Source organism: Centroberyx gerrardi, chromosome 2 (genome assembly GCF_048128805.1).
Source record: "Centroberyx gerrardi isolate f3 chromosome 2, fCenGer3.hap1.cur.20231027, whole genome shotgun sequence".
NCBI classification, from domain to species: Eukaryota; Metazoa; Chordata; class Actinopteri; order Beryciformes; family Berycidae; genus Centroberyx; species Centroberyx gerrardi.
This window is the reverse complement of record NC_135998.1, coordinates 28728712-28745258: the sequence shown is the minus strand read 5'-3', so window position 1 is coordinate 28745258 and position 16547 is coordinate 28728712. Positions and strand designations below refer to the sequence as shown.

At 40.0% G+C, this 16547-nt stretch overlaps 2 protein-coding genes across 2 annotated transcripts; one reads left to right on the top strand and one right to left on the bottom strand.

Annotated features, from left to right (window-relative positions):
• Positions 1 to 2400: 2400 nt before the first annotated feature.
• LOC139912841 (RNA/RNP complex-1-interacting phosphatase) lies at positions 2401 to 8502 on the bottom strand. Its single transcript, XM_071900760.2, has 9 exons — positions 8188 to 8502; positions 7384 to 7459; positions 7146 to 7277; positions 6914 to 7037; positions 5789 to 5849; positions 5662 to 5708; positions 5019 to 5094; positions 4685 to 4816; positions 2401 to 4411 (listed from the first exon to the last, which is right to left on the bottom strand). Exons 1-9 carry the CDS (start codon positions 8223 to 8225, stop codon positions 3976 to 3978), a joined length of 1122 nt encoding a protein of 373 aa, XP_071756861.2. The 5' UTR covers positions 8226 to 8502; the 3' UTR covers positions 2401 to 3975.
• Positions 8503 to 11428: 2926 nt separating this feature from the next.
• On the top strand, positions 11429 to 14708 carry casp17 (caspase 17, apoptosis-related cysteine peptidase). Its single transcript, XM_071900759.2, has 4 exons — positions 11429 to 11908; positions 13297 to 13460; positions 13716 to 13845; positions 13937 to 14708. Exons 1-4 carry the CDS (start codon positions 11692 to 11694, stop codon positions 14245 to 14247), a joined length of 822 nt encoding a protein of 273 aa, XP_071756860.2. The 5' UTR covers positions 11429 to 11691; the 3' UTR covers positions 14248 to 14708.
• The last annotated feature ends 1839 nt before the right edge of the window (positions 14709 to 16547 follow it).

Below are 16547 nucleotides of genomic sequence, written 5' to 3'. Positions count from 1 at the left end.
GTTTACACCAGCAGCCGCAGCAGCATCTGAGTCGTGACAGAGTCAGCGCATGCTCCGTCCGCACACCAGCTGCATAATGAGCACGACCAAGATGCTGACTCAGGACTGACCACCGCGCAAATAACCACTAATTTTTTTTTTTTTTTTTATGATCATTATTAAAAATAAAAAATTGTTGGCAAAATTCATTTGCAATTCAGTAAATATGTTAGGGCAAATGTGTGAAACTGGTAAATCTAGCCTGCATATTTGCTGATAACTATGTGTAATTTATCCTGGAAATATCCACACTTTTCCTGGTTAATATAGATTTAATTTAAGTTATGGGCGTCAATTTTGTATGGCAAGATATGCCATGACTTATCCTATATGAGCCCAAATGTGATCTTATAGTTTTTATCATAATGGAGAGCAAAGATCTTACAAAAATCACCAGAAATTTATCTAGAATCGACATTCAAAAAATCACACCAGAGAAGCATTCAGGTCCAATGTTCCCTCAATTGTCTAATAATTCATCACATTGACCAAATAATAGTATCAGCAATTGCTACACTTTGTCCCTGGAAATATATAGAAATATATCAGAAAAATATATTTCTGATATAAACTGGTTGGAAGTTTCAGTGGAAAATTATGAATGAATTGACACACCTGATGTGTACAACTGATAGAACCACTGACAAGGATTTTACTGATCATTAAAGAATTCTAGTTGCTAAATGCAATTGCAATTTTGTTTATTTGTTTTTAGGTAAACCTTTATTCAACTTGGTTAGCTCCACTCAGATTAGTTGGCCTAATCTCTTCACATGGTGTTGATGTGTCCCTGTGGCAAATGCTTCAGGCACCATGGCTGCAGGGGAGTAAGTCTAAACACACATAGAAAAAAAGAAACTCTTTGTGGCGTGTGTGGGAAAGTGAAATTCCACCACTACACAGATCAACCCATTTTGAAGCACTCAAGCACTCGAGCACAGCGAGTCAGAGGGGCCACAGTGCAAAGTGGGGCAGACACACTCCACCTAAGTGGCAAGAATTGCATGATTGTAGACTGCCCCAGGTTCACACTTCTGACTGAATAGCAAAGCGTGTGACCCAACACACAAAATCAATCTTTTCTAGACTTGCGGGTTGGATTCACACCTCTAACATCAAGCTCTCATTACCTGCAGTCAAATTACACACTGAAAAAGGAGCGCAGAAAGGGAAAAGAAGTTAGAACAGGCATCAGAAAACAGAAAGGATCCTTACTAGGCCACTCTGACCTACAGAGCAGCAACACTGGACGGTGGGACGTCCCGTCTGCAGCCGAACTACAAATGAACAGGAAACTGCAGACTCACCTCCCATCGACAGAGCAGCGGTGGGGAGAGGACCACAAAAAGGAAGGAGAAATACTCCCACAGACAGAGAAGAATCTTTGTCATCAGCCACATCAGTCCCACCCCTGGATGGGAATAATGTTCTGAGAGTGAGAAAGGAGAGCTAGGCCCCTATTACTGTTCAAAAAATAAATAAATAAATACAAAAAATACAAGGGTTCAGTGTTTTCCCCCAGAATACGGCGGTATTTAGACCATCAAGTGACACTAAAACTCTCCACTAAACCCATACTAATGAAATTATTTTAGGGTTAGCAGCTTCTAATAAACAAAACAAGGGACTGCACTCAAATGGGGATGTGCTGTAACTATAGGCTCAAAACACAAGCAATTGAATAGGTATGCTTCTAGTGAATGAAGCCTGATTCAGTTCAGCTACTGAAATGATAATTCATTCACTTACCCAGCAAGCCAGAATACTTTGCACATTTGCACATTAGTGATTACCACCAGTTGCAAGCATTATGGTGATTTAATCATCCTTTATAATCCCTCTAGTTAAGTGAATGAAACAATGTCTGATACACTTATATACACTTATATACACCAACTGAATTACTAACTAGTTCACTCACCAAGCGATTTGTTCCATCATAACTCATGTGGAAGTCACCTGGCAGTTTGGAGAACTTGGGGAGTATAAAAGGAACATGATTCAAAAGTAAAAATGTCATGCTTGAAAATTAGTGATCATGTGATGGTTTCTCCCTACATTAATCTATACATACATACAGCTTTACTAGATATACCTTGAGAAATGTGTACATTTACTACCTCAACTTACATGTACCTATGGTGCTGGTAATGTTCACCTGTAAATATATAGGTCTACATTTACATCTTTGTATATTTAACCTAACATCTACAGTACATATCCGCAAAACAGTAAAATATGGCGATGGTAGAGATGGTAAAACACAAGAATATCCATAGATTAAGTGTCAAATCAGACAAATAATACTAAGTTAGTGATAACTGTATGGGAGGCTGAACAAATAAGCAACATCATCCCAGCTCATATTTTGTTTATTGGCTTCCATCTAAAGGGGGGTTGTTACAATAAAATATACAAAACTGTGCTGGGTCATTCCCCCCTGACCAGAGTCAAACACAGGCACTTAATGTCCACCTGACAGAGAACATACACATACACATACACATACACACACACACACACACAACATTTTACATTAAAACCCAAAGGCCCATATTCATAAAACTCAATGTAAACAGCATTGCGCAGCACTAAATCTGCACGTTGTCTGCGGTGACCCAGGTGAAGCCAAGAAAATCAATATGTAAATGAAGTGTTGCATATTAATCACCCCCCTGATCATCCATGCCCATGTGCAAGCACAATGGATTGCACACTAGATGTGCCAGAAAGCCAAAAACCCTAAGTTCTCGCCAGCAGAACTCAGTATATTAAGAACTATGTATATTAAAATGACTATTTTTTTATGAAACTTTTCTTTAAGATAATCAGAAGATGGAACTATACTGCCTTAGAGCATGTGGTATTTTTTGCGCAGCAGTGTGCTTTTATGAATTGCTTATGGGACATGCAAATGATCAGTGGGTGGTGGTGCCAAAAAATAGAAAAGCAGTAAAACTGAGGCGGTAAAGCCATGGTCTTTCCCACTATCCCTGCTGGTGAGTTTTATGAATAACTGCTAAAGTATGATGATAAAACAAATTAAAACCGGACTTAAAATTAAATAAAAAAATGTCAAATTTAGTTGCAGTGTACATGTTGTAAAAAATGTTAAAAGGTCCAGTGCAATGAGAATTGCATTTCCCAGTTTCATGGTATGATTTTACAAACGACTTGTTAATGTAAAGTTACTCAAATTATTGTAACTGTCAGCATTGTGGAAATTTGACTAAAACGCCCTTTGAACAAGTCTCCCTCTGGTTGTCAACAGATTTAGAATTTCAATTCTACTTGCTGGTGTAAATGATGTCACCCAGGTTTTAATGAATGCTCTGATTGGTCGACTGGATGCATAGCCAGCCAGCTACTTGCCAAACTAGCCAAAATCTCTGTGCCTCCATTGTTGCTGGGTGTTGAAATATTGGCTGCAGTGGAGGCACAATCATAGGGCAGGTTTGGCTCTCACTCAGTCATACAAGCTTTATACCATCTAACCATCAAAAACTGGAAAATGCTCATTGTGTTAGAAACCAACATCAAACCTTTCCTGGCTGAATTGAAAGCATTGCACTGGATCTTTAAATAAAAGAGACTACACCCAAAAGTTTGTTCCCCATCCCAAAGTGTTGCCTTCACTTCTTGTCTTATTTCTAGTCTCTGCATTTTGGCCTCAAGTCTCCATTGTAAATAGGAAACCGCTTCATCCTAAAGGAGTTTATCTATTTTTATTTAACACATATGTTATGTCTCAAGCTCACTGCTCTTGTGTGACGATATCATAACATGTGTGTTTATCCATTCATAAACCATGGCCTTATATTTCAGTGTGCTGACTGAATTTTTCTGTGCAGCACCTGGTTAAGATTTGCTGTGTTTTTCTGAAGTACACAACAAATCTTCCAGTTTTGATAGACGCTATTGCAATAAAATATTAGATTAGTAGTTATATCTATATGCATCCACTCTCTTGCGTGTATATCTGTGGTGAGGTTTCATCTTGGGACCTGCCCATTCATCAGGTGGGTTATGGCCATGTGGCTCCCAACATGCATTGGGAGAGTAGCTGGGCTGGACGGGGTAGTGAGGCGCAGAGGGGTAACGGCTTCTCCTTCTGTCCTGCTCTGGATAGGAGGCCGAGCTCCACTCAGGCTCTGGTGGAGGGTGTCTGTGCCGGGTCTCCTGTGGGTGGTGGGGCCTCCTCCACTGGGTGTCAGGAGGAGGGCGGCTCCACCGGTACGGGGAGTGATGGGGGCCCACGGATGGGGGGAAAGGGCGGTTAGGGGGTGCGGGTCCGTCGGGAAAGCGGCCATCTTGTGGAAGCCAGTGATGTGACGGGTGGCTCATTTCTCTTTGAGGGGGGGAATTTTGATGTCTGGGGAAAAGCGGGAAAGGGAATAAAAATAGCGAGACAGGCGATGTTAGTCAGTAAGTAATAGATGGTCTGAGTCAATGTTTTCCCTACATGTATTCTACCATGGAGGCCTTTCATGGTAAGATCATTACCTACCAACAATACTGACAGTGACTGGCTGTGAGAAGAGAAAGAAAAACTGGATTCCTCCAATCTACTTATTTCTCTAAAAACTGAAATATCAAAAACATTTCAGTAGTTCTGATGTCATTTGGTGGTGATACTCATCCTTACCCACGGTAGTAGCGGTCGTTCGTGTGCGGTCGTCTCTCCTCTCTAGTGTCATGGTCAAAGGGCATATAACATGGCCGACGTACAGCAAGACCTCTCATTGGCTCCTGTTCGGACTCTTCAATGCCCTCATTACTGTTCACAAAAGGACAAAAGGGACAGTTGAACGCACATACCATTACCAGTAGAGAGGAGATTCATGACTACAGCTACAGTAAACGGTTTACAAGTCAATGAACATAGTCAATTGTTGAGATTCAGGTGTATATAATATAATATAATATAATATAATATAATATAATATATGTGATATTAATGTCTGTGTGCATGGTATCACCTCCTCTTAGGCCCCGACTGCAGGTCTTCTAGATAGTTGTCTCTCTCGATGGTATGGCCCCTTGAAGAGTTGAACACTATAAACAAAGAATATTGAAGATACATTGATCTCATTCCAAATGTTTCCTACTTAGTGTCTTATGCAGAGGTGGGGACTCGAGTCACATGACTTGGACTCGAGTCACAGTTTGAATCGCTTGAGACTTGACTTGATGCATGAAGAGAAGACTTGAGACTTGACTTGACTTGTACTTTGATGACTTGAAAAGGTTTCTAAAGTCTCGACAAAAGATCTTGTGTTTGTGTAAATGACTTAGATTGAAAGTGATGAGATTTGTTCCAGCAGAAATAATTATATCTATTTATAGAAATCAAACTCATGATGCTCTTACCAAGTTTTTATCCTATTAAAATGACATACTGGACTGGATTTGTTCTGACTTGACTTGCTGTGCTACATTTAGACTTGAGACTTGACATTAATGACATGGACTTGACTTAGACTTGGTAATCTACATTTAGACTTGGGACTTGACCTGAGACTTGTGCCTCAAGACTTGAGACTGATTTGGGACACAATAAAGTTGACTTGGTCACAGCTCTGGTCTTATGTGATACAAATGACAGCTTGAATGAGTACTCACACTCTACAGCCTCTTTAGGATCCATCCCATCGACATCTATCAGATACCTGCAGGCCAGACATGGAGGTTAGCCTCGGGGCAACATGTTGGAATTATTGTTGGATCACACTGCACAGTTCATACATACCTACAGACTAGATAGCCTGTGCGATTAAGACCATGGGTACAGTGGACTCCGATCAGCTTGTCTGTCAAGAAAATTATTATTATATTATCATTATTATGATGACTGTAATTCATTTTGCTTAAAGGAGACAGTGTAGTATTTTAAAAAATCAATGTATCATTGTCAAATTAACTGACACCTATGTGTTATTATTGTAAACAAATGAGACCATAGTCAAGATGATTGGTAGCATCTAATCTCACACCAGTGGTGTTGTTAGTGCGAGTGTCTCTCAAAATTAAGACTACATTTCCCATAATCCCTGTTGCTTTAAGTCACGAAGAGGACACTGCTGCTTGTTGCTTATTGCTCACTGCGTGTGTTTAGTTTCTTATAGTTTCAGTTTTGTCTTTACTGAAGAGGATCAACATGTTGACATGATTGTGGTAATGTTAAAGGATAAGGCTGGTGTTTTTAAATGCATTTCTTATAGTCAACAAATCCTATGAAAATAACATAATCAACAATGCGTTTGCTCTACTCCCATTACTCTCCGACTTCCCACGTTCCCTTTTCAGCCTTCAACCCAGAAGTCATTGGCTCCAATTGTAAGCTAAGAACCTTGAAATACAGCTCACAAAGACATAGTTAACATTTTAAAAATCGCTAACTGTTACCATGAAAAGTCAGGCTGTTGTAGTTATTACCAAATCAAATTCAAATGGGAACAAATTCTTCATTACGCCGGGGACTATTTTCTACGGAACTACGTTCCTGAGATGGACAAAGTGTTTACAGCCGGCTTATTAAGTTGTTTGAGGAAAAAGTCGGCTGGCCTGGTGCATCGTGATGATGAAATAGGTTGCCCAGAGCAACGGCATGGCTCTTTGACGTGTTTTTAATCGTTTTTTTAATACAACGGAGTTCTATGGCTGCTGGGACATGGCTTCACTGGGCACCGGCTACATGGACGAGACTTGTTGGCAAAACAAATTCATTGTTGATTTTGTTATTTTCATAGGATTTGTTGACGGTAAGAAATGCAATTAAAAAAAACAGCATTACCCTTTAAAATGCTACGTGTGTTAAAATGCTACACCATTTCTATTAGCACTTCATCTGCTGTTGCTGCAGCGTTGTGCTCACCGTTGTCTGCGTTGTCCCGTAGGAACCTGTGTACGGCCTGCTTGAAGCTCAGGATTGTGGCGTCGCTGGGAATCTCTTTGCCCGCTGTGAAGATCTTTACACACAGCAACGAGTCTGGGACGTCCTACACACACAGTACAGATTTTACTTTGCGTCCCATACACCTTTGAAGTGACTGAGCTGTAGGTGCGTGCTGGTGTGTGTGTGTGTGTGTGTGTGTGTGTGTACGTACCTCCAGTTTGTAGTAGCGCGTAGTGAAGGTCAGGTCTATGATCAAACCAAGTTCTTGATTTTCTTTGCCCAAAGCTTCCAGCAGCTCCCAGGGACCGAAGACGTCAGAGCATGGGAGGTCGCGGTTCAAAGACTGAATAACACACAGATACATTTTCATCTTCTTGTTTCCAATCAGCCACTAATATTAAAGAAACCACTTTATCAGGATCAGTTACACACAGGCAAACAATCCTGACCTGTTTCAAAGGCACTTTGAAGGCAATGAAGCGGGTCCCAGGGAGTCTTCTCCCTACAGCCTGGTAGTCCAGCCATCTATTGGGAAAATACAGTCAGGTTATAGTGCTGCAGCGGGGCCAAGTCTCATGCATTCAGGCTCTGTCTCACACTATCAAGCTCAAAACGAAAGAAAGAAAGAAAGAAAGAAAGAAAGAGAAGGGAGAAGTGGAGAGACAAGTAAGAAGGAAAGAAAGAAAGAAAGAAATAGAGAAAGAGAAAGAAAGAGAAGGGAGAAGTAGAGAGAAAAGTAAGAAAGAAAGAAAGAAAGGAGTAGAGAAAAGAAAGAAAGAAAGAAAGAAAGAAAGAGAAAGGAGTAGAGAAAAGAAAGAAAGAAAGAAAGAGAAGGGATTAGGAAGAAAGAAAGAGAAAGAAAGAAAGAAAGAGAGTAGAGAGAAATAGAGGACAGAGAGAGAAGTCCTGAAGGGGAAAAAAGAGAGGAGGATGGAGGAGAAAGAGAGAAGTGCAGAAGAAGAGAAGGAAAGATAGAGAGATGGAGGAGCAGAGACGAAACGAAGAAATGAAATTAAATGAAATGTTTTTAAATGTAAAGATAAAATGACATTAAATAGTCCCAGTAATAAAGAGACGCGATATCTAAAGATAATGAACACTGGCACAAAAAAAATCGGCTATAAGCGGTTTCAATACATAATATCGGTATCAGTTTTCAGAATTCAGTTGAATCGAAACCTATCAGCATCAACAGCTCGACATTACCGACATTTTCATTACAGAGAGAACATCTCACGGTTTCTTTCGCTTACCTGTCCGGTATCCCATTTCTCCTGTTGCAAAGGGGCATTTTCGGTATTCCTCCGCTTAGTTTGTTTGGCTTTGTCTACTTCCAGCTGTCTAAAAACTGCGAATCTGAAAACCGTCCAACGTGTAGCCAGAGCCCATACAGGCTGAGTTAGGTCTGCTTGTATTTACAACTAGTACAACTTGATACAAACTGGCTAGAAGTAGAGGGCTGTAGCTCTGATACTTTTTTAAAACTACCTTATTAGTATTCCTCTTCCCATTTTATATTAAAAAGCAGGCTTTCAGTCTTGCCCCATGAGCTAAACAGTGACGTTTTCCAGTAGAGCTATCCCAGCTGGCTGCAGCGAAAATCCATAAGCAACATGACTGCTGTCGCATGTTGATGACGTAACCAATGTTGTTCTTCACTTTACTGCCACCTACTGGCCGTTGTTTCAGCCTATGGGTGGTACGAAGATGCTATGTTATCTGAAATGTAATCATGGGTGACTGTTTGTAGAGTGTGTGTGTGTGTGTGTGTGTGTGTGTGTGTGTGTGTGTGTGTGTGTGTGTGTGTGTGTGTGTGTGTGTGTGTGTGTGTGTGTGGAGGTGTGGTGTGGTTAATGCAGAGTAGACCTATTACCGCAAAGCAAACTATTTTCCAACTTCATCATTTATAAGTATTGGCTAATAAATCAAACTTAATCGGCCTTAATGAAAAAAAAGTCATCCTGTGATACATTTTAGAAAGATACTATACAAAACTCCAGCAAAATTAAAAGTCCCAATAGGAATATTATACCACAGGAGATAAAAACTATCATAAATTATGATGAGGTCACTATAAACCCCCTATTGAGTAGCCTGCCACAGACACACTGTAAGTCCCTATAGGAATATTATAGTGATTATTTTGTAATGAGGGCCCAGAAACTGTTTATGCTGGTAACTCAGTGTCTTCTTTTTAAATCACCATACAATTTGTTTATACCTATGGTTTGTTTACACCTACGTTATTCTCACTGTATTTGTCATATTCTTGTGTAACATTATTACATTATTGTGTATCTTATTGGCTTCTATTTGTTATTGTCTGTAAGGCACTTTTGTAGGCCACTTTGTAGGCTACACAAATAAAATGTATGATGATGATGATGATGATGATGATAATGATGATAATGACAAAGGTCACTGCCTGTATCATAGATGAGATTGAGGGCTTAGTCTTCTTTTATCATGCACTGATTTATGAGGCTAGATCCCTAAAATGGGTCTAAGTCCAGACAGATCACCATTAAGCACTCTGGTTGCCAATAGTTAACACGTTGAAAGTAGTCTGTATGTCAATGCATTAATTAACTTCTTTAATGCAATTACAGAATCTCTTAAGTGAATCGGTTAGTTTCATCAAGTCTTTGAGCACAGCTGAAACTCACAGGTGGAAAAGCATTGAACATGAACATGAACCTTGTAAAGCCGATAGTTTTACCAGCGCTGGAAAGTTGCTATTTACTATTATTCTAGCTACTGCAACCTATTTTAGTTGATGAGTAGAGTAACACTACTTGCCTTGGCAGAAGATAGATACCTCTCCAATCAGGAAACAGTAAATTATCTATTCTTATTCTTATTTTCTGACAATTATGAAACCAAATCAAGGCATGAACTGGCTGAAAATGAGCTTTTCATTTGCTTGATGTTAGAGGGGGGAAAATAGGTGGCTGATGGCAAATGATGTGTATTGCTCCAATCCAAACAGAGTAAGGCAGCACACATTTAATAGACTATGGTACAAGCAGACAACAGGCAGCAACTCTCATAGAAACCAGGCCCTCAGGTTCAAACACTGCCACAAATACTATTACACTAAGAAATCAACAGATTGGTTTGATTCCTTAGCATATCGATATCAAACTCTAAAAAAACTATTAATGAACAGGATGTAATCAAACAACTGCTCAGTATTTTGTAAGAGACAACTTTAAAATTAATAGTTGATTAATAGCACAATAGTTGATTACTTTTCATATGTAATCTGTAATCAAGCCAGACTACATTTACTCAGAAACCCCTAACACTAACCTCAGATGATCTAATTTAAGAAAATGGATTTCCTTATTCCACTGCCTTTGTTTGTTATTACAGCCTTTTTTCTGTCTTTTATTTTTGAACATCATGTGCTAGGCTGTGCTAGGCTCTAGGGCTGCAAGATTATTTTCATTATCAATGAATCTATTGATTATTTTTTATTAATCGATTAATCATTTAGTCTACAAATGTCACAAATAATGACAAATGCCTATCACAAGTCACCAGAGCCCAAAGTGATTCTTCAAATTGCTGACTTAGTCTGACCAGCAGTCCAAAAAATCCCAAAGTATTAATTTTATAATGATATGAAACAGAGAAAAGCAAACAAATCTTAGCATTTGTGAAGTTGCATTCAGCAAATGTTTGGTATTTGTATTTGATAAATGACTAAAATGATTAATAAGTTATCAAAATTATAATCAATTAATTTTCTATCAATCTATTAATCAACTAATGTCAAACTGATGTTAATTTGTTTTCTTTGCTTTGTTTCTTTTGTTTTGTTTTTACTTGGAATATTTATAATTTATATATTTTTTATCTTTTATATCTTTATCTTTTATATATTTTTGCACTGTCTTTTGAAATGTGATTTTAATGCACTTTCACTTTTTATATCTTTTATTACCTATGTCTTTATTTTTTATTTATGTAAAGCACTTGCCGATGTGTATGAAATAAATAAACTTGCCTTGTTGTGCCTTGCTATGTTTTCAGTCTGGTCTTAAACTTATTGCTTGCCTCATGTATTTGAGATGAAACTTGCTATGACTCTATACTTTCCTTTATTTGGTCAGTAGAGGGATGTTAACTGTCATTATTCTATTACAGTAAAAAAAAACAAAAAAAAAACGTAATATGCTGTGGGGAACAAACGCACCAGCAGTGGAACATCTCAACCAGGTGATGCACACTGGGATTGCACTGCACCATTTCCCAGAATAATAAGGAAAGACCTGAAAGAAAGAAAGAAAGAAAAGAAAAGAAAAAGAAAAAACACTGTGTGAAGGACAGCATTACGCAACGTTGTGTGTCATCAAGGCATGTGACCATATTCCTGTTACTGCCTTGAGAGGAAATGCTCCAAATATGGTTGCACAGGTATGACAGAAGGTGTGACTTGTAGTAAGTAGCGTTTTTATTGCTCTGTGATGCAAAGACAGAGACATAAAGCCTGCCTGAGACAGCCGTAACGGACATAGATCCTCCACAGATACACAGACACATATGGACATATAGTGAAATTACCTGTTAGATATCTCAGGTGTGTTTTCTGTAAAGCATATCTCATTGCTGCCCATCTGCATATTACTGGACCATTGGACTAAAGGATTTTAGACCGTGTCAGACGCAAGATCCAACCACAGGAGAAAAGAGAGACGAAGCAGACACAGACGACTTCACATCTGTTTGACTTGGACTCTCTTTCAAGAACCATGCTGCGGCGGAAAGGTGAGAGGGATCCCAGTGTGGAGTGTAACAGGGCTCTGCTGGTGTCTGTGGCTCAGTTCCACCATGGGGTGAACTTGGGGGACCGGTCCGGGGCAGTGAAAGACACCAAGAGAATCCACCGCACCCTCAGCAAACTGGGCTTCAAAGTGGACATACACAATGACCTCAACAGTGACGAGATCTACGCATTGTTTGAGAAAGGTAATACACAGTCACACATACACTGTGCAAGATGTACACTCTCTAAATATATATGTAGTTGACCTGTTGACTGGGGTTCTGGTGACATGGGACTCGACTTTGACTTGTACTTTGATGACTTGAAAAGGTTTCTAAAGTCTTGACTTGAGATCTTGTGTTTGTGTAAATGACTTAGATTGAAAGTGATGAGATTTGTTCCAGCAGACGACTGAATTTAAATTCTGTTTTCTGAATTTGTATGGAATGATTGAATTTATTGAAGTTGAAACTGATTCTAGAAATCAAACTCATGATGCTCTTACCAAGTTTTTATCCTATTAAAACCATATTGCATTGAAAAGTCCTAGATATTTAGTTTTCTTTAAGATATTAAATTGATACTGGACTCTTGATTTGTTCTGACTTGACTTGCTGTTCTACATTTAGACTTGAGACTTGACATTAATGACATGGACTTGACTTGGTAATCGACATTTAGACTTGTGCCTCAAGACTTGAACTTTGGACTCATGCAAAGTTGATTTGGTCACACCTCTGGAATGAAACTAACTACTGCTTAGGGTGTCATAGTGTACAATGTGGAGCATCTACAATCTAACTTCATTTATAAAGGTTTCAGACAAGCAATGCAGTGTTTCTGTGCAATATCCTCAGTTTAAAAATTGTCTCTTGCATCTTGTCTTAGAGTTGTCTCTGACTTTAATATAATAATTGTGCAAGGCATTGGGGGAAAAAAGCAATTGCCTTGTAGTCTACAGTAAAGTCTCAGTTCAGTCACCTCACTGTTCGCTTTTGAGTCCGTTTACAGTTTTGTGTCGCTGATTTTCTGTGTTCACCTCTATATGCTATCAAACTGAAAAAGGCACTTCATGCAGTTGCTCCTATTTATCAGAATACACAGCTGGATAACAAACAAAGTCAAAGTGCGAATAGACTCTTCTTATCACTGATAGATAATAAGCTAGTTGCACCTTTGGCTATGGCCTCGTAATCAAGTGCCAATGGGAGGCAATTATCTTTGCTGGATAAATAAACTAATAAAAGGGGGGTACATTTCAATGTCCACGAACAGCGTTATGTTACTATAAAATATATAGTTATAGAAATTCATTTAAGTGGCAAAATACAGATAAGAACCATGACAGATGGCATGCCTGTTTACACCCTTATATGTAAATACAGAGAGGAGACAGAATGTCCTCTTACCTGTGCAGACAGACACTCCTGCTTAATAGAAGAGAGCAAGAGCGTGTGTGTGCATATTTGTGCGTGCGAGCTTGCCATTCCCTTGTTTGCCTGGTCCTGCTGAGAAGTGACTAATACTGAGTGAGCAAGGTGTGCACTTCATTAATAACCACATGACGTCTCCATCTCTGTCTGCGCTGCAGAGAGCAGGCGGCCGGTGAAGGATTGCTTCCTGGCTGTGTTGTCGTCTCATGGAGAGGAGGGCTGCGTGTTCGGAGCGGATGGGAGACCCGTCCGGCTGTCTCACATTTTCAGCTGTTTTGACAACACGCTTATGGAGGAAAAGACCAAACTGTTCTTCATACAGGTAGGCAGCAGGAGCATCCTCGTCTTCGTCGTGAGCATCTCACAAAAAAAAAAAAAACAGTCAACGATGAAACAGAACAGAACTCTGGCTCTGATACTTAAAGCAATGTTCCACTTAGTTTTAACATTTTAACTTGCCATGAAAACCAGAATATAAACTAATCACAGAGACCAGATCAGATCAGATGCAGCTGGATGAGTTTGTAGCGTTAGGATTTTTACTTCCCATTCATTTGAATGGCTGCTGTCATCCTAGGCTTGTCGGGGAGGAGATTTGGACGATGGCGTGGAGGTGGATTCAGCAGGAGGTGACACCACAGAAGACAGCTTTTCACAGTATTTGTCCGTTCCTGTAGATACGGCTGTCATGTACGCCACGGCACCAGGTAAACCCCACTTACCGTTCACCGATCTGGAGCGGATCATCTAGACGTTTGCTTCTCCGCATAACGCATCTCCGCTCCTTCCCTCCCGCAGGTTACGGCGCGTTCACGCACCCTCTCGGAGCCGTGTTCCTCCAAACTCTCTGCACCTTGTTAGAGGAGGACACCCGCAACCTGGAGCTGACCCGCCTGCTGACCCGGCTGTCCCACCGCGTGGCCTATACCTTCCAGGCCAAGGGTCGCGTGCTGGGGGGGAAGAAGGAGATGCCTTGCTTCTTGACACGAATGACCAGAGAGGTGTTCCCGTTCGCCGAGCCGGGGAAGGACACCGGGGCCAACGGGCTCTCAGCCACATCGTTGGTTGGCGCCGAAAACGGCAGAACACGCACTCCTTCAATCAGTTAGACTAGTGCGTGTGTGTGTGTGTGTGTGTGTGTGTGTGTGTGTGTGTGTGTGTGTGTGTGTGTGTGTGTGTGCATGTGTGCGTGAGAGAGAGCAGCTGAAAACAATAATTACCAGTAGGTATGCAGACGGATGAGTTTGTCGATGTAGTTTCCAGTTGATCCAGCGTTTTTTACATTCCTAAATCTTATACCTTCTAAGGAAGTCTTAGCCTATATCTTCTCTGGAATTTTCCATTTTAGAGCCGACGTTGCAGACTGGAGTTTTTGTAATTTGTATGTATGTATTTTGCTTTTGTCTTTGTTAACCTGTTCTGTCTACCTACAACAGATGTCAGCTGCAAGCGGGCTGTGTATATTTTGCTCTTCACTAGTTTATGTGAAATGTAGGATATAGCCTACTAATTTAAAAGTGTGTATGATGTAACTAAAGTATCACAATAAAATGTAAATATACAGTGGTCATATCTGAACTTCTTTGAATTCTTTGGACATCCTTGCCTGTTCATATCATACAGAACACTTCATAACCTGTTCATCATCAAAAACACAGGTGTTAGGCATTTTTACATGAACAGGACAACATGCAACAATCTTTTAGGCAGCATAAGGAAACTACTATTCTATCTTTCATGTTGATGATGAATGGTAGATAGAACAAGACTCTAGGATGATTATAATCCAAGCAATAGAATCTGTTAACATTAAATTCTATCTGAATATAAGTCCCTCCACTCTGGGATGTTGCAGATCCATTCACAGCAAAAAGACAAAATCAAATCACCATTTGTTGGGTGTCTTTCAATTTGTTTCTTTTTCATATAGGTTGAACAAAGAAAGACCATTTTCTGCTTTTGGTGCATCAGCTTTAGCCTTAGCCTTCATTAACCCCATACAAAATCCTACACACTAATCCAGGATGTGCTGTAGTCAAAGTTAGCCTGAGTCATCATGTTCTCTTCCGTGCAGGAAATTTAGTTAAAGAGGCTGCAGGGCTATCCCACGTCTTAGAGAGCTATGCCTGGAATGAAACGGGTGACACAATGAACAAATAGAAACCTGCACCGCAGCAACTTTTTTTATGCACTCACTACACCTGTCCTTATGTCTGTTCCCATGGGGAAATATGCATTAACATATCAGAACTAAGCGTTATACCTGAAGCGTAAGTTGGAGGAGCATCTGTACATAGCTGGTTTGGTCATGTCAAAACGAGGCACAAACTACTGTATGAAATGTAACCATTCATAGTTGAATTACACAATTAACTATCATAAACCAAAGTGAAAGTAGCTTCAGTGTAGCTGTCTCAGAACAAAACTGATACCAGATGGCTATAATTTGTTGATTTGCCAAAGGGGCATGACTGGCGGTCAGACACACACCTACACACACGTTAATGTGCTCACTTAATGTTACAAAGTTCACTGTGTATTGCACAAGCTGTTGACTGGTTTGTTCAAAGGGCTGTATAATTCAGAGGGTCATATCAGTCATATCAGTATGATTAGATGTCCATTGGGACTAATTGTTCAACATGATTAGAAGATGTAATCTGTTTTTTTGGGGGGGGTTTTGGTACTGTAAAGAGAGAAAGAAAGAAGCAGCTCACTCGCTCACTTATTAGCATGCAGTGAGTTCAGCATGGAGATTCATTCCTGTTTCTAATTGTTCATGACTCTGGTCGTTTATGGCTGTGCATAAAAAAAAGCCTATGGTTATGGATACACAACATCTGCTGTTTTTATACTTCATTATTGTAAAACCACAAGTTTAATGCTTTAAAGAGTAACTGAACCCCACCCAAATCTGTGGTGAAGCCTGACATCTAATGGTGAAAAGTAGGGTACTGCACTGGCAATCTGCTATTGGCTGGTCTTTGTGCCAGGTGATGTCACCACCTGTTGTACCCTAATCTGCTATTGGCTGGTCTTTGAGCCAGGTGATGTCCCCTTCTATAGAGTACATGTGGTGACCACCTGGCACAAAGACCAGCCAATAGCAGATGGCCAGTGCAGTACCCTACTTTTCACCATTAGGTGAGTTACTCTTTAATATCTAAACAATAGAATTGGGAATGATCACAAGGGTTACAAAACTAAGAAATTGGGGGATTTTTAATGTTTAAGTCTAAACCACACCCACTTCTGGTTCATACAAATACAAATAATTTGGTTGGTGAACAAATACAGATAGCAGCATCTCTGAACACCCCTATGAACCAGGATCATTCACTCCCCTCCTCTGCACTACTGACACTGTGTCCTTGCTCCAGTGCTGGCTGTGTTTCATGATTCTCACCAG